Below are 21253 nucleotides of genomic sequence, written 5' to 3' on the forward strand. Positions count from 1 at the left end.
ATTTTTCTCTTTTTTAAATCATTTTACATCTGTAACTTCATAATACTGGACGCAGATGTACTTACTGGAAATGATTGGAAAACTGAAGATAGAGAATCTGATGATTGTTGAAGTGTTCCGTATTTTAAGGGATAGAGAAGAACCAAGTGTACTGGGTCTAACTCAACAAAACAGAGATAAGGTGCCATTATCTAAAAGGAATCTCTGTATGGTAAAGGAATTAATGTACATTCACAGTGTGCAGTTTTAGTACTGATTTTATCCAGTTTAATCAAAGAATAACACAGTAGCAGTCTGATTCCATACTGAAGCAATTGTGAAAATGCACAGCCCTGGAACTGTGCTGCTGAGTCGATAAGGAAAATCTCTCTAATATGCTTCAGAAATACAGCACTTGCTACTGCTGATCCAGAACCTCTAGTTTTGGAGTTCTGAAGATGCACATTTGTTTTGTTGAACAGTGCTTGTGCATATGACTATCCAACTAAAATCGTAGCAGTAATTTCGTACTGTGCTTATGCCAATTAAAATCTGTAATAGATTATAACTTTGATATGTTTTTTTTTTAAACTTGTCAAAATGATGACTCCTTACTGAAGATTAGCCATAGTTCATATTTAACGGTCAGCCTTTTTTGTGGTACTATTTATTTAGGAAGTATTGAGAGGTTTACTACTCCTTGACATGTAAAAAGATGGCAAAACAATAATCATTACAACAGTGAGCTCTTGTTTAATGATACATTACACAGGAGCATAGTAATCAGATCTCTCTAACAAAATGTTACCACATTAAAGAGTGAGCATCATTACAACACCAAAGGCATGTTGTGTCTAGTGATTTCATTAAATTGAATGAAATTTCTGATTACACATTTTTAACAGATCAGGCATATCTATTAAATGTAATATTAAAAAAATATTGGGCAGGTGTGCTTTTTTTTTTTTTGGCAAGTGAATGTACTTTAAGTCTTGAATGTAAAAGGGAATCAAACATCTCAGTATCTATTTGTCCCCATAACTGGTGTGTAATTTTTTCTGTACTCACAGCCTCTCATATTTTTTTAACCATTTCTCTACAGTATATTCAGCCATCTTGTAAGGGATTATTTTGAGAAAAAAAAATTGAAACAGCTTTTCCAAGTTAAAAGGAGTGTATTTCCTCCACATCTCACTTGCATAACTCAAAGAACTGAACAAATTCTTCTGAAATGTTCCAAAAAATTCACCCTTTGGTCTGAGTTCAAGTATTTGTTGTTTCAGTTCAAATAAATGAAAAGGGAGATTTTGAATGAAAGTGGCTTTGCAGCCGCCGTATAATTCTTGCTGCTGCAGACTCTGTATGTCATTCATATTTGACTTTTTTATGTATATTTAATACTCGTCAATCACCAAACATAGTCCAGTTGGTCAAGACAGTGTCAGGTGATTAAACAACTCTATGACGCTCTGAGGTAGCCTATGCTGTGAGGAGCACTTACTTTTTCATGGTTCACTGAAGTACAGAAAATGTACATGTTAGGAAGAACATTCCTCACCAAATCTTTGTGATAGGATCTGCTTAGTCCCTAAGGCCACTCCAGAATCCATAGTTGTGCTTATGTGGATCTTTAAAGGGGCTGCTAGGACTGCCATGCAAAAAATTGAGTGTTGTGTCCAGACATGATGTGACACTCATGCATTTTTCATGTGTGTGATGCATTCCTGGTAAGGTGTCATAAATTTGTGTGTGTGTATGAGAAACTACAATTTTTTTATTTAAAAATAATGAGCTTCTACCGCTTGAGTTAAAACACCATGTACGTTAGCATGAAGGCAGCAGAAGACTTATAAACCTTTATATGTGGTCTAGACTAGAGAGGGACAAACCCCACCATGTTAGCATGGGTTAAATAGCACATAATTTGGGCCCTTCCCTCCAAAAGATAGCATGGCAAAATGGATGAAACTGGGTTTGTCATCTTAGAGAACTGGGTTTTATTCCTAATTCTGCATGCAGTGGCCTTGTCCAACCTCTGTTATCTTACCTGTAAAATGGGTGAATAATAGCGGACTCCCTAAAGTAGGCGACTAAGGCCTTGGTTAATAAGGGCTATGAAGTGCATACAAATATTGAGAACAGTCCATAGAAGAGCTGGAATTAGAACCAATGGACTCTAGGCTGGCAGCTCAGTGCACCTTCCCTTATGCTGTGGGGCAGTGTATGAGGGAAGGACATTCACAGCAGCTGCCAGTCTCTTTTTTCCCACAAATCCTTGTCAAGATGCAGAAATGAGGTTTCAATGGCAACTTTTTTTAGTCATCTAATAGGACCTGCCCCATGTTCCTCTTCAATGCTGATGGAACAATGAGAAGAACATAGAAAGCTGAACTAGGGCATCAGCTGGAAGCTGAAGCTGAAAGAATCCATGAGCTAAGAGCATACAACAAAGAAACCACAGCATACATCAGAGTCATAAAATAACAGCTGGAAACAAATTCCACACTTTTAGAGAATTGGCTGCTGAGTACTTGAGGCAGGTCCTTAAAGGATTTGACAAAGCTAATTCTATAAACCGTGTCTTTGACACAGATATGACGAGAATAACTCTGTGAAAACTGTAGAAAGACAGCATGGGATAGGATCTAAGGTTGGGTGCAAGAAACACCAGGCGTTTGGTGAATGCCCTGTGCCTCCATGGAAAAAGTTTCTAAATGTGGTGTCTAACCAATAGTCACTTGTAAAATTCCTCTGTGAATAAATGGTTAAAAATGAACTTGAGAGTGTATTAGCACACCCAATATAAACACTTCTCCTTATTGAATGCTTTTCCAAAGGTCAAGTAGCAAAGTCCATCACCAGTAGAGGTGTTGAAGAAGCCCAAGACTGGTATAGTACTCAAGAGGAAACGGACACAAGCATGCTTCTGCATGTGCCAACATGGCTTTTAGGTATCTTGGTGTCAAAGAGACCACAGTCATTAGGTCACCTGCTACAGATGTTTTGGTCCTTGCTGTTCACCACTTTCCAAAAATGGATTACACAGATAAAGTGGATTGAAGCAGGTACCACTACCAGCACAATTGACAAGCATCTCTTCATACCTGTGCGTGCAATTTGTGACACATTCACTCCTGACTTCTGCAACATCCTTCCTGCTGTACACTCATTAACTACTCCTGGGGGAGTTCTGCACCAAAAATATCAAAATTCTGCAAAATTCTGCATATTTTGTCAAAATAACACAATATAATCACACCAGTTTCAATTATTTTGATTATTTATTTCAAAATACCTGTCAACAAGTTTGTCTGTAACAATACATACAACAAAAAAGATTCAGGAAATGTTTTTTGACAAACAGATTCCTTACTAGGCATATTAATACTGAACTTGAGTAATAATTCATTTAAACTACAATACAGAAACTTATTTCCTGCACTCCTCAGAAACAATGCAAAGGCTTGGAGGAGTCAGGGGTAACAAGGAGCTGAGGGAGAGGGAAGTAATTGCTGAGAAAGAGCCTGGGAGGTTGTTGGATGTGGGTGGGAGAAGTATGGAATGGGGTTCTTTTGTGGGGGGAGGGGCAAGGGGATTGTTAGGGAGTTGGGGAGCCTCCCCCATGGAGACCCTGGCTGACCTCTAACCCAGGGGTAGGCAACTTATGGCACGTGTGCCAAAGGTGGCACACGACCTGATTTTCAGTGGCACACACACTGCCTGGGTCCTGGCCACCGATCTGGGGGGCTCTGCATTTTAATTGAATTTTAAATGAAGCTTCTTAAACATTTTAAAAACCTTATTTACTTTACATACAACAATAGTTTAGTTATATATTATAGACTTATAGAAAGAGACCTTCTAAAAATATTAAAATGTATGACTGGCACGCAAAACCTTAAATCTGAGTGAATAAATGAAGACTCAGCACACCACTTCTGAAAGGTTGCCAACCCCTGCACTAACCTCTCCCAATCAGTCAGGCACATCTCTGCCCCATGTGTCCTTGCACCCCTCGACTCTGTCCCCATGCGTTCCTGCACCCGCTCCCTGTCCGTCCCTGCACCCCTACTTCCATTCAACCCCTGCTCCAGTCTGCCCCCAGTCTATGTGACTCCCCAGCAGCCCTGTGTGCCCCGCTCTGTCTGCCCCTCCCCCCCGTATCCCATGCTTCCTCACCTGGGCCTGCAGACAGGGTGCTGTGAAGAACGCAGCCTCAGCTATCCCCCTTTCGGCTGCTGACCGCTACACCCAGTGAGGGGTGAGCTGGTTGCCTCTGTTCTGGTGCAACAGCAGTCCATGGTGGTGGTGTCTGCTGCTTGCCTATCTGCCTGTGTAAATTCCCAAAACACTAGAACTTGATTAAATAAACACAGCTTTCCATAAATCAAACCTGACTCTGGAAAGTGTGTTAGCACTTATTAGGAGCCTGGATGCCTCTAGACATTGCTAACGAGCATCACAGCCTTTTGCCTGTAGATAACCAGTCTGAAGCCAGCTAACTCAGTACGAATTAAAAGTTGTTCCCAACTAATGGATGTTTGGTTCCTATATGAGATGAGATTGGTGGGTCTCCATTCCATTTCCCACATCAGACTCATTGTCATGCTTTGCACTAAGGGCTGTGGAGACTGAACTACTCCTATTGGTCACTGAGGAAGTTGCCTGCTGTTACCGTGTAGAGAAGCTGATGGCTTCATACACCCATTGCTGCTTTTCACCAGAAAGAAATTCACACCATTTTTAAAGACAGTTTAGATATACGCATTTAGCTCCATATATGCAAAATAGCTCATTAAATAATTTGCATAAATATCACACATGAAGCTGCACAGAATTTGGCAGCAAAACTGTACCTGAACCTAGAACACAGAAACTGGCTGCTATTGCTTAAGAAATCCTGCTTCTAAGGATAAAGCGGAAATTGGCAACATTAAGATAGCTTAAGAAGCAGCAAGAGTGACAGGGGAAGGAAAAGGAGAGAATTGTATCCTGTTTCCTCAGTTTTTAAAAAGTGCTTAGTTCACATGATTGTTCTTTGTATTCGAAAAAATTACCTTTCATGGGCAATCGTGTCCCCAGGCTGCAGTTTGACTTTGTAGCCTGCAACTGGTCACTCTGCAGGTTGATAGTTTTTCATGATAAACCATTTCTCTACTCATGCATACTCTCACAGATATACTCCTCAGGAGAAACAAATTTTATCTGGTAATCTTATGTAGCACAATATAAAATATTTTAATGCCAGTAATTTCAGCAAAGACAGAGGTAGAACAGCTTATTTCACAATTGTAGATACTAAAATTATGCATCAGAATGCCCTAACGTATTCATTTTATCTAAACAAGGAGGCAACATGACTGCCAATCAAAGAAACTTCTCAGTGTTTGCTTTGGCTGTAACTCTAATTTTCTTATCAGGTGTCCATCCTTTGTTTGGGGGCATGTTGGGGGCAGGGGATGGAGGTTTGACAGGCAAGCAAAGTGTTGCTGATGATTAGTTTAATAGAATAGGAACTTGTATACCTGAGAAAGTTACATCAATTTAGCTTAATCAGTTTTTAAACTTGGTTAGTTAAGCTGGTACAAACCCCTTTAACTGAAATAAGCATTCAGTCGTTTGCACCAGTTTAACTAACACCTTAAGTTAAACCTTTGCAACTTTCTCATGTGGGCAAGGTCAAAATAGTTTAGTCTCCTAATTCTCTAATCTTAGAGCCTTGAAGATCCGTTTTTTGTTTAATTTTTTTACAGAAGTTTGTTTGCTGCCTGTGCTTCCCAAAATATGTGGGTTATCTCTGAAACTTACATGCAGTTTGGCAGAGTAAAGGACAGATGCAAGCACACCCCTCTGAAGAAGAGCCACCGTTTTTAAAGTTACAGCTCATGTGTTTTATGTGCTTTATGGGACTTGGATCAGGAAAGAATGCAAGTTGGGTGCCATCCTACTGTACTTCAGCCTCGCTGCCTGTAGGACGTTACTGGGATCACATCAGCATTTCAATAAGAATAAAATAAATATTTGTTTTAAAATTACCCTGAAACAAATAATCATAAACAAACACAAATAAACAGCCCTACCCTAAGCAGCGTGTTTACCCCAACAACAGGAATATCAGAAACTTCACAAAACCCACTATGGGCTTTGCTGTTGCTATCATTTTTATGTGAAAGGCACTCAAATACTATGATGACGGGTAATAACTCAAATACCTTGGATAGATAAGATGGATAAGTCCCTCTAATTTTCCCTTTTATGTTTGTACATATCATGAAGATACAGTATAACTATTCCACCAATGTGGGAAACTGCTCAAATGTCCAAATCTAATACTCTTGGTTAGCATTTACAGAGTGGTTATGACATCATTGCCCTCCTTTCCACTGGGATGCTGATGATTTTGACATGTGGCAGCATTTTTAATTTTTAAAAAAGTTTAGACATCTTTCAGTTGCTGCATGAAGTTTTATTTGACTATATAAATCCTTTGTTACTCTTGTTTATTTTTGTGGAATTTTGCTGCTTGAATTTCCACTGTGTCCACTTCCTATTCAGTTTCCTCCAGCTAATCCTTATTGGCTTCATTGGCCTCACGGGAGGCTGCAAGTTAAAAAATGTTCTCTGCAAAGGTTATTATAACTGTTTGATAGTATGGTGGAATGGAGGGAGTCTAGTGCTTACAGCAGGGATGCAGGCAGGGCAGTGCGGATTGGGAGCCAGGGCTGTTTGTTTCCCAAATTCTATTCTCAGCTCTGCCAGTGATTTGGGTGACCTTGGAAGAGGATACAAAAACTAGGATTATTGTCTTTGAAAGGAGAGGTGTTAGGGGACCTTAACTGGAGTATTTAAGATTGAATTGGTTAGTTCCTAATATTTGTATCCCAATGGAGTGCTTTGTTGTTGTGGTGATAGAAGCAATATAAATAACTCGATAAGCCTCTGGGTGTTACAGGATTGTATATATTTAAAGCAGGATTTAAATTGAACTAGATCATATGAACAATAATATTTATTGTTAAGCTGAAGTAGGGGGAAATCAAATCTCTTGCTTCAGGTCATCAGTTTGATAGGGATCAGAAAGAAGTTCTTTCCCAAGCTTTACATGATTGGCCGGGTGCATTGTGGAGGAGGTTATCTTCCTTTGAAGCATTAGGCTATTGCAGAGGCAGGATATGATTTGTTCTGGTATGAGAGATCCTATATTCCGGTGAGGTTTTTAATCTGGGTAAGATGTAGTTTCTGTTATGATGTTGGATGTTTTATACTTTCTAGTCATCTGTATTTGTTATATGCTGATTAGAACTTTTAGAAGAAGAAAATTGCTACTTGACTAACCAGAACATTTGAGGTTCAGTTGGCAGTACTGTATTCTCAGGAACATGGGTCCATCTCAGTGTGTGTTTTTCTTTCTCTGTGTCCAGGAAAGCCAATATTTTCAGTTGATATTCACCCAGATGGGACCAAGTTTGCAACTGGAGGACAAGGTATGTTTGCACACTAATGGACGAAGGAGATCTGGGCCATAATAATCTCATGTCCTCACCACATTTTTCTCATTTTATCCATTTATTTTGAACTCATAATTTAGGAAAACTATCTATTCCCTGGAGATATAAGACCTGAATATGCATATTTAAAAATGCTGCAGTGAATAAATTAGACTTTTATGACAAGTTCATGCTTATTGACATGACCATATGCTTGTTCTCTTGGGCATCAGTGGAGAACAGTAGTTGTATTGTGTCTGCTGCTATTAATATTGGTATTTAATTCCACAGAATTATTTGCCAAAAATCTTCTTGTTTAGAGAGGGATAAAACATGCAGTTTAGCCTTTTATATTGAGAGCTGGTGGAAATTGGGATTAAACATTTTAATAAAATTATATATATTTATACACAACATAAATATTTTGTATATTAATATACACAAATAGAATTTGGTGGTGTTAGGGTTCAATTTCAGCTACACCTCTACCCCAATATAATGCTGTCCTCGGGAGCCAAAAAGTCTTACCGCGTTATAGGTGAAACCGCGTTATATCGAACTTGCTTTGATCCGGTGGAGCGTGCAGCCACCCCCCCGAGTGCTGCTTCACCGCGTTATATCTGAATTCGTGTTATATTGGGGTAGAGGTGTATTGAATAATGAAACATCAGATATCTTGGCTCAATTAGAGTTTATTAATCAAAGATAGATCAGCCCAATACATAAAGGCAAGGGTTAATATCTCATAAGTCTGGATAGAAGCTCCACAGAGTCTTCAAACCTGCTCCAAAATCATGGGCTGACTTCTGCTTTATTTATATCCCAGAGGGTTATGACTTTCAAGATATTACCTAAGATTCACACACCAATTCTTATCAGTTTTGAACATAGTTTTCCAGAAGTCACCAAACCTTATAGGCATCTTATACTAGCTATACCTGGGTACAGGATGCATGCTGGGTAGGTATCAACAAGAGTATCCATTTTATACTGCCACTCTGATATATTTCCATACTATCCATCCTTCGCATTCTGTACCTTAGTACATCTTGTTCCTGACAGTACCTGCATGTACCAAGAAGAGGCTTGGCTTAACTACAAAGGATGCTGGAAGTATGGATTGTACATTTTGTCCTTGCATAATTATACAGGATTTTGAGAAAAGCTTAATATTAATACACTTCATAGTTATGCAAAACATTAATACAATATATCATATTAAGTATAATGTTGGTGTTGTGTATAAAACTGATATTGTATATAATACTGGCTAACGATAGTTTAAATTCCCCCTTTCCTTGAACTTAAATTTAATTTTTGTGTACATGACAAATCACAGTCAAAATATTACTGTTATATACAATATGACTTTTACTATTTCTGAATAATTACATGTGATCATCTTAATAGCTTTGTGGTAAATGAAAGCAAAGCACAGTTTGAGTACCAGCAAATGAATGTGAACTCTAAAAGTATATCTTTGTGTTAAAGATTTCTAGGGCACCTATTGCTGCAGTATCAGAGAGCCAATATTTTCTATGAAATTTAAAATGAGTTCAGACAAATTTTTGTTCTCTATAAAATATTGATTTCTTCTTTGTCTTTAGGACAGGATTCTGGGAAGGTGGTGATTTGGAGTATGGCTCCTGTCCTCAAAGAGGAAGATGAAAAGAATGAAAATATTCCCAAGATGCTTTGTCAGATGGACAATCACTTAGGTAACATAGAAGGGTTCTCTGTAGGTTTTAAGCCTTGGCAAATTACCTGTTAGTACATCTGTTTGTAATTTAAAAATATAAGTCTCTGTTCAGCAGTAAAGAATATGTGATGTTTTGCAGTGTTCAGCAGAAAACCTCATCAAGCTATAGAATATGTTTTGGACAGTTCTTCAGATACATCTGGAAATCCCTTGCACATGAGTCTCTTCCATCTAATTTGGTGGGGCCAAAAAATAACTTGTAGAACAAATTTTTGAAAACCAGTAGGATTACAGAGAAGGGCAGGAGAAGGAATGAAGACAGAGGAGATGCCATATAAAATATATTGATTATAGCCTTAAGATCTAGTGTACCATGCATACAAAATGTTTGAAATGAGCTCATCTGAATAAGATGCCCCTTGCTTTTCTTGAAAATTGTACCATTTCCAGGTTGCACTTGTAATTTAATCCAATTTCATTTATCACAAACAATTTCCTTAGTCAGCTACTATTTCCCCTTTAAACCATATTTTTGTTAAATGTTTTTTAGACAGAATAGGTTGTTGTTGAAACTTAGATAAGTTATTGAACTGGCACTGAAAGATAAGTGCCAATCCATTTAGCTAACGCAGATAGAGTAACTGCTTTGAGTGGAGTGAGCATATTTAACAAATTCCAAGCATCTCCTGCCAAACTCTGTTTAAAATGAAATCTGCTCTCATTATGGAACCATTTTTTTCTTGTTGGCTTTTCATCTTATAAACTTTTTTTTTCTTCCATTTTCTAGCCTGTGTGAACTGTGTGCGGTGGTCAAACAATGGGGTTTATTTGGCTTCAGGGGGCGATGACAAACTGATCATGGTGTGGAAACGAGCTGCGTAAGCATGTTTTTCCTTTTCAACTTGTATTTTAATTTTAGCAGGTATCTGTCTATTTTCACAAAATTTCCTCCAGTGCCAACTCCTTGCTTTAAGAGCTTGCAGGGAGGAAGTCACAGTTGCAGATCAATACATTGGAAGTTTGTTCTGACAACCTGTGTCTTGAACAATAGTCTGTTTCCATAAGTGTGTTCTCTCTTCTGTGTAGGAGGTGAGCCATTTTCTCCCTGGGTTTTAGACAGCTTCATTATTAGACTCTTCAAAGAGATATTTTACATATTAGCATTATCAACTTGCTTCAGGAAGTATAGTAGTATAGAGTATATTTATGTAGCTTTTAAAGGTATTATACGTTTCACTTTCATATAAAACAGTATTGCTATTTTCGTCTCATTCCCCATTGTGATAATATCTGAGCAGAAAATAGACTTGTACCACTATACTATATTCTAAAACAAACAGTTAATGAGTAACTTGTTGAGGTGGTTTCTTTTAATAACTCTTCTGGTCCTGTTTTAACTAGGTACATTGGACCTAGCACTGTGTTTGGTTCCAGTAGTAAACTTGCTAATGTAGAACAGTGGAGATGTGTTTCAATTCTCAGAAGCCATTCAGGGGGTAAGTGAAAAGGTGTAGAATGAATCTGAATAGAGCATGTTGAAAAAATATTTTGTATTAATTAACATGATACTTTTCTTGTTCACAATATAATCAGTTGGTCATAGAACTCCTCACTACACAGCTAATCACTAACTATTAAAACTGGTTATGAGGAGATAACATCAAGTGTCAGGAGCCTTAAAAGGGGGGGAGAAAAGGTGGCTTTTATTTAAGGGAGGCAATGTGTCTAATGGCTAGAAGAGGGGACTGGGTGTCAGGATTCCTGGATGCTATTCCTGACTTTACCATTGATTTGCTCTGTGATGATGATAACGTAAATTAACTGGGGAAAGTCAGTATGCTCAGCTGTAAAATGTGGATAATACTTTTTTATTAGTAGTATTATCTTAAACAGTGTCTTCTGTTTATTATCTTATTATAGTGGAATTATGTTATTTTGGCATGAGTTATAAAAAATGACAAGCATGTGTTAATTTTGTAATTGTCCTGATAAGCTGTGTGGTTTCCATCAGTGTTTCACAGTGGACTGTGGTAGTGAGACCTTTTTTTCCATCTGGATTGGAATAATATTGTGTTGTGGTATCTCCTGCTGCTGCTTCACTAAATGCAAATCAGGTCCTTTGGACAGAGGAGATTCTGGTTCCTGTAAACACCCTGGCCATCGTGTTTCTGTATCTCTCTATCTTAGGTCCTTATACAGCCCCCCATTAAGACAAATAACTGCGAGTGCCTCCCAATCTTTAATGTATTGATCCTCACAACACCCTTGTGAGGTAGGGAAGTGCTATCATTTCCATTTTTAATAGATGGGGAACTGAGGCAGAGAGTATGTGACTTGCCCAGGGTCACACAGGAAGTCTGTGGTGGCGCAGGGACTGGATCCCAGATCTTCCAAATCCTGGGCTTGTGCCCTAACCACTGGACTACCCTTCCTATTTGCATAAAAGCTTTGAAGTAGAAGCAGACAAACCTGCAAGTAATGAATGTCTGTAATTAGTTTCCCTAAGATTTTAGACCAGAATGAGCACAAGCTGTCAAATAGAGGTCTTGATAACTAGTCCTGTGCCTTAACCACAAGACCACCTTTCCTCCCCTTCAGTATATTGTGACCAATTTTGAAATAATAAAAAATACAACTTTGTCTTAACTAAAGGATTTGAAGTGAAATATGTGGGGGAAGGAGATATACGTGTTTTAGGGCTACCAACCTTTAGTGTTCTTGTGGAAATGCTGGCAGCTCAGCTGGGACACACTAACAGTATGTAGAAGGATCTCAGCACACAACACGGGTTGCAACCTGGCACAGTTTCTCAGATGGCAGTAAAGCTGCTTCTAACTCTCTCTTTTCCTTTGGGTCCCATATTAAAGATGACACAAAGATTAGAGGAAAGTAGAAAAAGAGAATTTAAATAAAAGGAAAATCACCAGGATGGGAAATCTTATTATGGCTGAGTTTATAATCTGATTCTATATTTATTGCTTTTTGTCAAAAGCAAAATAAAAATGTATTTTATCAACTGCTAGATGGTAACAGAGCTACATATAATATAACTTGATTGTGCTTATTTAAATGATCTGTCCACAAGTTAAAAAATAAGATTTGACTAAAGAATACCTTGAGGGGAATAGAACAATGAAAAGTGGTTCTGCAGGTGAAATAGCTTATGGTTTTTATTAACCATCTTGTAATCCGATATTAAATATGGAAATAATATAAATAATTTGATGTGATATAAGGGAATATTAGTTTGTGACTTAGCACAACTCCTCCTGAGTGTGGCTCAGTCAAAGGAAGGCTTCCTTTTCTCTCCCTTGGTTCATTTGCTTTATATGGACCATAGTGGTGATAGCTTCACTTTGAGTCTCAAATCAGATCGTGTTCATGTAACACGCATAGCAAGTTCATCTCTGAAACAGGGGCTGCACTAATTGGTTAAATCTATCTGGCTATCAATTTGTAGTTCTAGTGCAATTTGTCACATAGATAGAGGACTTTTTTTTAATAGATGTCATGGATGTGGCATGGTCTCCTCATGATGCCTGGCTGGCCTCCTGCAGTGTCGATAACACCGTTGTCATCTGGAATGCTGTCAAATTCCCAGGTGGGAACTCTTTTAATTCAGATATGTATATACAAATATAATTATCCGTGACAAAAACGGACTGCTTTTTATGTCAATGAAAGACACTGACTATGAACAGGTAGGGTGTATTTTGGAGCAGGCATCCTGTCCTTACTATAGTGACTAATACCTTGGAATCTGCTCAGCTGTTGTCACAGATATTGAAAATGAGAAGTAGATCACACCACCACTATAAAGAGCTGTTGTGTTCAGATCATGCTGCTGATTTTGCATAAACAGCACCGTTGCTTGTATTTTCTCTTTTGGCTTGTTTTTAAAACATAAAATAAATATATATATTTCAAATCCTGAAGTTCTAAGAATGCCTTCTTTTCCTATTTTCTGCTTTTGTACCAGTTCCACATAGCAGCTATCATCTTTGGAAACCCATCAAAGCCTCACTTTTAAATGGCTAGAAGAGTTGACGTGAGGTGATACCCTCCCAAGCTAAAAATGCTGTTATACAGTGCTCTCAGACTCTCCTTAAACAATCTGAGAGGCAAGAGATCAGGAGTGGCAGTTGAACACTGTCCAACACAGTGGTATAGATACCATTGTCCCTAGGTTAGTGGGCCTGTCAGGCTTAAACATTATTTAATATGTAACCTGGACATAGATCATGTATACAAATGCCCCAAGTTGAAGCTGTTGTGATGGTTACTGAGAACAGAGGGAGGAATAAGTGCATATTTTAAGTGCAGGTTCCAATTAAACTCTGTTTTCTTTCCAGTGCTTGACAAAAGTTTTGTAATAAACTGGTCTCTGCTGGTCTGGATCTATTTCTCTCTTGCACAATGACTTCCATTCATTATGTTATCAGAATACCCTTTTTGTTTCTGGCTTCATTTGTACAGGAAGCTTAATTTGAACATAGGTTGAGCTTGATTGGTACGTTGGTATTTGACCATCCAACAAAAATGTCAGGCTGCTTTTAATATGGTGCTTCAAAAGGATCTTAGAAATCTCCACTAGACTTCTTGTCTATATTTAAATGACCTTTTTAAGGGAATGGTAGAATCCAAGTGTTATCTCTTAATTTTTTTGCTGTGCACAGAAATTCTTGCCACTCTGAAGGGACACTCTGGCTTGGTGAAGGGATTGACCTGGGATCCTGTTGGGAAATATATAGCCTCTCAGGCTGATGACCGAAGCTTGAAGGTGTGGCGGACCATGGACTGGCAGTTAGAAACCAGCATCACAAAACCATTTGATGAGGTATCTGTTGTGTTAAAAAACTGTCATAATACTTCTGATCTTCAAAGCCCTGCACAGATATTAGCTAATTAAACCGGACCAAAATGCTTGCTGTGTGGTTCATGCCTGCTCTTATCCCACTTGGAGTTCCCAACTGTACAAGCGGAGCTGACGCTAGGCATAAGCAGACTAAGCAATTGCTTAGGGCCTCGAGCAGCTCAAGAGGGCCCCCTATTCGCGCGTGTGTGTGTACGCGCATGTGCGCACACAAAAATATTCCTGCTTAGGGCCCCCAATGGGCTAGTACCACCTATGTGTACAGGTTAGCTCTCTGCTTCTCCTGTGACTTTCTGTCCAGAAAGGGGGCTTCAGCTATTTGGGAACATAAAATAACTGCGTTCAGACAATATGAACAAACCTTTGTGAATAGCCTGTCTTAACCTAAATAATTGCTCCTGCCCTCCCTTATCCCTGTAAAGAGGCACATTATGCCCAACTTCCCTCCAGCTGCAAGAGCTGGATAGAGCTGCCTATGGAGCACATCAATCCTGCTCCCCTGTTTGCCAGCAGGTATCCTTCCCTCTGGCAGGATACCTTCCCTCTGCCCATATAGGAGTAGATAAACAAATAAACAAAACCTAGTCCTTGTATTTGTTAAAGTCCTAGCTTTGAAGAGTAATATTTGCACCTTACCAGCACTAAGTGTTTTCTAGTATGACTGCCCAGGGCATTGTGTTGTGGCTTGGTGTGTTGTTTTAGGGGGTGAAGGGTGGGAAGTGTCTCCAGACAAGTGAGATAAAGGAAACAATAGGTGGGGGTGCTATTTCCCAGTTTTTCATTGCACTGCTGCCTTTTTAGTTTTAATTTGAATAGGGTTCACATGCAAAATACTGTAGTCTTAGCTTTATCAAATATTTTTGAAGATTAATCACAGTCAGTGATCTTTTCGGGTGCTAATAGCTTTATGAATTGCAGATGTAGTAAGTTTGTCTATTAGCCTCTGAGCAGGATGCAAATATAATGTAGTGACTTTGACTAGACTTGCATATCTGCTGTAAAAACATGGAGGAGAGTAAGTGTGGGGGGTTTGTCCCTCCCCTTCCCTTTCTTCCCCTTGCACCAAAATCTGTTTTGTTTGACTGGTTACCTTACCTTGGCTAGGAAGGCAATCAAACCTCTCCGGGGCAGATGCTGGTGCTAATGAGTAGAATGTTTTGCAGTAAATTTGTAGTGATGTGGCTAGCAATGTTCTTCGTAGTCATTCATTTGCATTCAGCCATTTAGAGTCTGTGAGGTGGTGCGTTTGCAAACTTGGGGCTCATAATTTTTAACTGATGTGTTGCAGCCATGTCACTAACCAGGATGATGAATATTTGGTGTACAGTATTCTATAGAATTCTGCATTCTTGCAGATTATAAAGAATGATATTTTCAGGTGTTCTCTCCATTTAAAAAATTGTCCTGGAGAGACTCTTTTCAATATCAGTCATTCCCCAGTTTTGCATCTTTTCTGACAATAACCAGATGCTCTTATTCACTCTCTAGCTCCTAGGTTACAGCTTCAGAACTTAGATTGGACCAACCATGTGGATAGGGATGAAGCTCTGAGAATTTAGTGTACTGAAATGTTACTGCTGAAATTGTGTTACACTCCTGAAAGAAACAAGAAATCACTTATTCAGTGTGTAAAATCTAACTTTCCTTTTTCTGAACCCTCAAAAGTTGTCATAAGTGCCCTTTGATCAATCAATCTAGACCCCTTTAAAGGCCTAGTTTGTTGTTTTTATTCTCAGTGTGGAGGGACAACACATGTTCTGCGTCTCAGCTGGTCGCCTGATGGACACTATCTGGTTTCTGCTCATGCCATGAATAATTCTGGACCTACTGCTCAGATCATTGAGAGAGATGGATGGAAAACCAACATGGATTTTGTAGGGCACCGCAAGGCAGTGACAGTGGTGGTGAGTAAATTTAAAGAGTAAGGTCTCCTTAAAGTATAGCTTTTAGAAAATATGCTCTCTTGATATTTTATGTGCAACAGAGGGAAACAGCTGATATAGATAGATGTAAATATGATAAAAGTTATTAATCGATACATAGATGTTTAAAAATCTGTCAGTTTAAGGTAAGTGTAGACTTTCACCTGTACAATGTTTTTCATTTCATGGATTTGGAAGCAGGCTCGCTGACAGCAATTCTGGGCCCCAGAGCAGAACAGTCAGTGGGCCCCCTAGAAAGGGATGGCTCGGCGTGGCATTGCCACATGGGCGTGGAGCTGGACCATGTGCAGTGGCTGGGGCATGCACACACAAGCCAGGCCCAGCGAGCTGCTGGCTGCGCTCTTCCGGCCAGGGGCGCATTAACCTTTTGTGGGCCTGGCACCAAACATATTTGTGGACCCCCCATGGGGGCAATGGAGCATGGCACCAGGAGGTCAGTACCCAGAGCAAGAGGCTGGCTGGGGGCAATGGGGCAGGGCATGGCATGGCGAGGCCAGCCCCGCTCCACCCAACCCAGTGCAAGGGCACTGTTTACAGACCAGCAGCTGCCAGACTGACACTGGCCCACCTGTATGCCCCTTCCCTCATGGGCCGTGCCACACAGCCCCGCCACCCAACAGCCTCTGACTCCCTATGCCCAGCATCCCCCACCCAGAGAACCCCCCCCCCAATCTCTCCCAGCACAAATGCACAGTACCCTGCACACCACTACCCCTGCTCAGAGGCCCCCCCGTCCACAGCCCCACCGCAACTGCCCAGCACCCCACACAGAGCCCCTGCTCCCTAGCACCCCAACACACACAGATCTGGGCCATAGTAAGAGCTGCTCACAGAACCCAGACCACTGTGGGGAGTCCTGGACCCTCCACCATGAGGGTCACCAGCAGGGAGAGGTAATGCCAGGAATAGGGTTGGGGAGGCAGGAGCTCCTGGAAGGAGGTGGGTTTACAGGCCCATGGGCTGGGCGGTGGTGGGGAAGGGGGAGAGGTGTGGGCATTTTGGAAGGGTGGGAAGCTTCAGTTTCAGATTTTGCTCCAGGCCCCTCACAACCTCTATGCTTAACACCACAAGGAGCACCTACACTGACCAGCTACATGGGGCACCAAGATGGAAACACAACTCCCCACAGCATAGAGATGTGAGTCCCTGTGTCACTGCCCACAGAGAATTGCTTCTTCCTGTTCACTTGAACTTAAAATAACTGCTTCCCATTAGGTCTTTGCACTATTTATATTTTCCGGAGGAAGATCTGCAGGTCTTGGTTTCATACACTTGCACCTCAATGACATTAATAATGTCACTTAGTTAATAACACCACCTTACAAGCCACCCTGAGTGAGGGGCAGCACATAGTTGTGCTTCCTCGTCTTCATATTGGGTACTGAATTGTGACTAAATCACTATTTGGTCCCTTCCTCCCCTCCCTCTTGCTCCATAGGGGAAGTAAGCTGCACAAGCCCTTTTTTCTGGTACAACTTACTTTCCCCAAACATGCTTTCTTCCCTGTACCCCCCTTCCTCTCTTTCCATGTGCAGAATTGTAAGGTGATGCCTTTCTCATCTCTTACTTCTCACTGTGGGCACAACGTAGGCAGCTCACAACGGAGCTCTTTGAAAAGGGCTGCCCACATAAAGAAGTGGAACTTCTACACTCCCCATGTAGCCTTTGCTGACTTCAGTTACAGCCTCAGAGCCAATTATATTAACATTTATTCTTATTAGTACAATTGCTAGAAAGCAGAAACAGAAGAGAACTGACAAATGCCATCTCTTCCTCATCCCCTCTCTTCTAGTTTCATATTTAACACCTTCCTCCCCCACCCAAAGAAAAGGTAGTGAGGCTAGAACTAATCTGTTTCCCTCATGTCTGCATTTTTTTACTCGGGGCCAAATCTCCTTTGAAATCAGTGGGAATTGTTTGTCTTGGAACTTGTTTCCCCCTGCCCGCCCTGCAGCTTCTGCCGGGGCTCTGGGGCTTCCCTGCCCAGTGTGGCATCTACTGGGGCTCAGGGCTCCCTCCTCTCCTCCCGTGGCTTTCCCCTGCCTGCCAACCCATCCGCCCGGCGGGGCTTCTTCTGCCCCCCCCTTTTTTTTTTAAATTTCCTGCCCATGCTGCAGCAGTGGTGACTACCCTCTCCCCCCCCCCCCCCCGGCCCTTTTAAATTATCTGGGCCCCTGAGCAATTGCCTCCTTTCCCCCCCCCCACCCCCCAGCGTTTCTCAAATGCTTCCTGGGCAGTGACTTAAGGAGTCGGGGGAGGGAGCAGTGGACTCCCCCCAGGGTCCACCAGTACGGGGTTGGACCCTGACCCCTTGTGGAGCCACAAACACTGGAGGAGCAGGGAGCCAGTGAGTTCCCACCTTCCCAGGGGCAGTGAAGCTCCAGCTTTGGGCTTCAACTCTGGGGTGGCAGGTGGCAGGCTTCAGTCAAGGGCTTTGGGCTCCAGCCCTGGACCCCAGCCATGTGGCAGCAGGTGCTGACCCTTGGATTACCACCACCCCCACTTCGCCCCTGGCCTCCACTGTCTCCCTACGCACCTCCCCATCCAGGGCTTAATTTGTCCCCTGGCTTACCAGAGTTGAGTAAGTGTGCTGTGAAAATTCATATATGTATGTTTGTTAAAATCACTTTTCACAGCCTCACAACTAGCTAGTAAGTCTGCTGTGAAAAGTGATATTAACAAATATTACTTTTCACAGCAAAGATTAATTAAGTATTTTAGGAAAAATTATCACCAAAAAAATTGTTGTGAGAACCCCTGCCCCTGGTCACTAGTTCAAATCCAGCCTACTTCAGGAGTGGCCAAAAGTTTACCTTCCAAGGCCTCTTCAGTGGCTTGTTTGAAATCAGTCTGGTTCCAAATGGGCTGATGTTCACATCACAAAACTAGTACAGTTTGGTATTCCTGTTGGTGCACTTATCAGAGATGCCAAAGACTGACTTGACTATGGAGACAAAAATAGACATCTATAGAAGGCGTCCTTCCAGCTCAAGGCTGACACACATTGGGTAGGCAGTGTGAGGAAACCTACATTGCTTTTGTCTGTGCTGAACGTATGATGGGGACTTTGTTTCCTAGAGAGGTTAGCTTGACATTGTCAGCATTAAATTAACTTAACCCGCCCCCCCCCAACCTCCTAAAAATAATTAATTGATTGTAATATGATTGGGTTTTTTTTCTGCCTTTCAGAAATTCAATCCAAAAATCTTCAAAAAGAAACAAAAGAATGGGAGCTCCACCAAGCCAAGCTGTCCCTACTGCTGCTGTGCTGTCGGCAGTAAGGATCGGTCCCTCTCTGTCTGGGTAAGTTTCCTTTGTTGCTTTCATTGGCTGACATGATTGCTTGGACAACTAGGGGACTTAGCACAGAGATCAGGTGTACAGAATTAGGATCTTGCATTTAGATACAGTTTTTATTTGCCAATCTGCCTGTTACCAGGGAATTGTAGGAAAACACTGGACTGGAATTATCATGAATTGTTTTAGAAATAAGCACTGAAACGTTTTTAAAAATTGTATGAAAAGTTGATTATATCCTTAGCCACAATTTCTAGTATAATCAGGTAAATCTCCCATTGATTTTTGTAATTTTTAAGTTTGCAGTGATTTATTCTAGATCAAGTTTTGGGGACTGAGGTCTCTTATGTTTGGGCCAGAACAGGGTAGGCAGTACAGTGTCCCAGATGAAGCTAGGTGGTGGGTTCTATCGATGATCTCTCCCCCTCTATGAAACTAACGTAGGGAAGCAAAGGGCCTAGGGAATCCAGTTTCAGGGCCTGATGGTACATGAGGGACTAAGAGAGTCAGTGATAGAATATGCTGCTGTTGTCAGAGAAGAGGAGTTGGTCCCCAAATTGAGATCCACTGAGCCTGATTTGCAGAAGTTCTGAGCTCTTACAGCTGCACCTGAAGTCACTGGGAACTGTGCTTTGAACATATAAAGTGCTATAATAATGCCGCCCATCTGTAAAATTGAAAATATTACTACCAGCTCACCCTAGGGATGTATCCTGAAGATAAATCCGCTAATGATTGTGAACCACTCAGATGCTATGGTGATGAGTGCCATAAAAATGAGGAAATTAATAATAATAATTTTGTCTTCAGAGCAGGGTTTGAATAGTAAGCAGTAAATAAGCATGGGGCCACACACTGAATGATGAGGAGGATAAAAAGGAGTATTGAATAGCTACCCATTCAGTGAGCGCTGTTCAATCTATACACTGAATGAGGCAGGGCTCATGGCTGGGAAAAGGAATTGACTGGTCCTAACAAACCTGACCCAAGGCCACTCACTGTATCACAGGCTCAGACCTCTTGTAAGAGAAACAGTTCCTTTCTCCTATCCCATATTCAGCATACCCTGCCATGGAATCTGGCTTCCCCTGAGCTTGCTCTGCGGAATGCAAGGAACATAGTTAGCACAGCCTAGCTGTTGCCGGATTGACTGATCCCCTGCCTGCTTTGTCCTGGCCTCAGTCCCCAGCTTCTGCTGTCAGCCAGTAAATGGAGGCAGAGTAGAAAGAACTTTAAAAAAAAATCCAAGTCTTCAAACATCTGGTTTGGCTTTTATTTGTAAAGTCTAAAGTAAAATTGTATTTTCAGATTGTGGCTGAAGGTAAAAATGGTTATTCCTCCACTTTAATGTAAGATTGACTGGTTTGGAAGCTGTAATATGGCAGCGAATCAGCTTAAACGAAGTATATGGCTTCACAGTGAGGGACATATCCCAGAACACGTCAGTTGCTACCTGCAATTCCCTGTTTCCTTGCTAAGCAGCCTAAGTGTGATATTTATCCATCAATTACTTAAGTGCATAACACTAAATCTTTCTGGCAAAAATACCAAATAACAGGTGTGTTGTTAATCAAAGTGCCACTTAAGTATATTCTGTTATAGCTCCTAATGGGTCCAGCAGAGATTGGGATCTCGTGCTAGGCACAGCAAAGACACATAGTAAGAGAGAGTGCTTGCCCTGAGGATCTTACAGTCTGAATAGACAAGACGGATAGATGGTGGGAGGGGAAACAGAAAAGAGGTGAAATAACTTGCTTGGGGTCACACAGCAGGTCTGTGGTAGATCCGAGATTAGAACCAAGCTTTACTGAATCCCAGGTAACCTCATTATCCGCTAAACCACACTACCTTCTCCTACTTTAGCTTCAGCTAGAGCCAGGTGTTTTAGATGCTAAGTATACTGGCTGAGAATTGGAGATACTGTACTACTTTGTTTTTTAACAAGTTATGGGAAATTCTTTTCCTTATTCAGTTC

At 41.0% G+C, this 21253-nt stretch overlaps 1 protein-coding gene across 3 annotated transcripts in view; it reads left to right on the top strand.

Moving 5' to 3' along the window:
- LOC120385874 (protein HIRA) overlaps positions 1–21253 on the top strand; it is a 59591-nt gene that overhangs the window by 7635 nt on the left and 30703 nt on the right. The window contains exons 1-10 of one of the 3 annotated variants that reach the window (XM_039504386.1): positions 1942–1951; positions 5626–5657; positions 7406–7463; positions 9074–9184; positions 9953–10043; positions 10567–10661; positions 12671–12766; positions 13842–14002; positions 15775–15942; positions 19171–19284. In XM_039504386.1, the coding sequence (XP_039360320.1) occupies positions 1942–1951; positions 5626–5657; positions 7406–7463; positions 9074–9184; positions 9953–10043; positions 10567–10661; positions 12671–12766; positions 13842–14002; positions 15775–15942; positions 19171–19284 (936 nt within the window). Of the gene's footprint in view, positions 1–1941; positions 1952–5625; positions 5658–6153; positions 6176–7400; positions 7464–9073; positions 9185–9952; positions 10044–10566; positions 10662–12670; positions 12767–13841; positions 14003–15774; positions 15943–19170; positions 19285–21253 lie in introns of those variants that run through there. The other 2 variants (XM_039504385.1, XM_039504384.1) reach the window with 2 other exon arrangements.

The sequence above is a fragment of the Mauremys reevesii genome, linkage group 18 (assembly GCF_016161935.1).
Source record: "Mauremys reevesii isolate NIE-2019 linkage group 18, ASM1616193v1, whole genome shotgun sequence".
NCBI classification, from domain to species: Eukaryota; Metazoa; Chordata; order Testudines; family Geoemydidae; genus Mauremys; species Mauremys reevesii.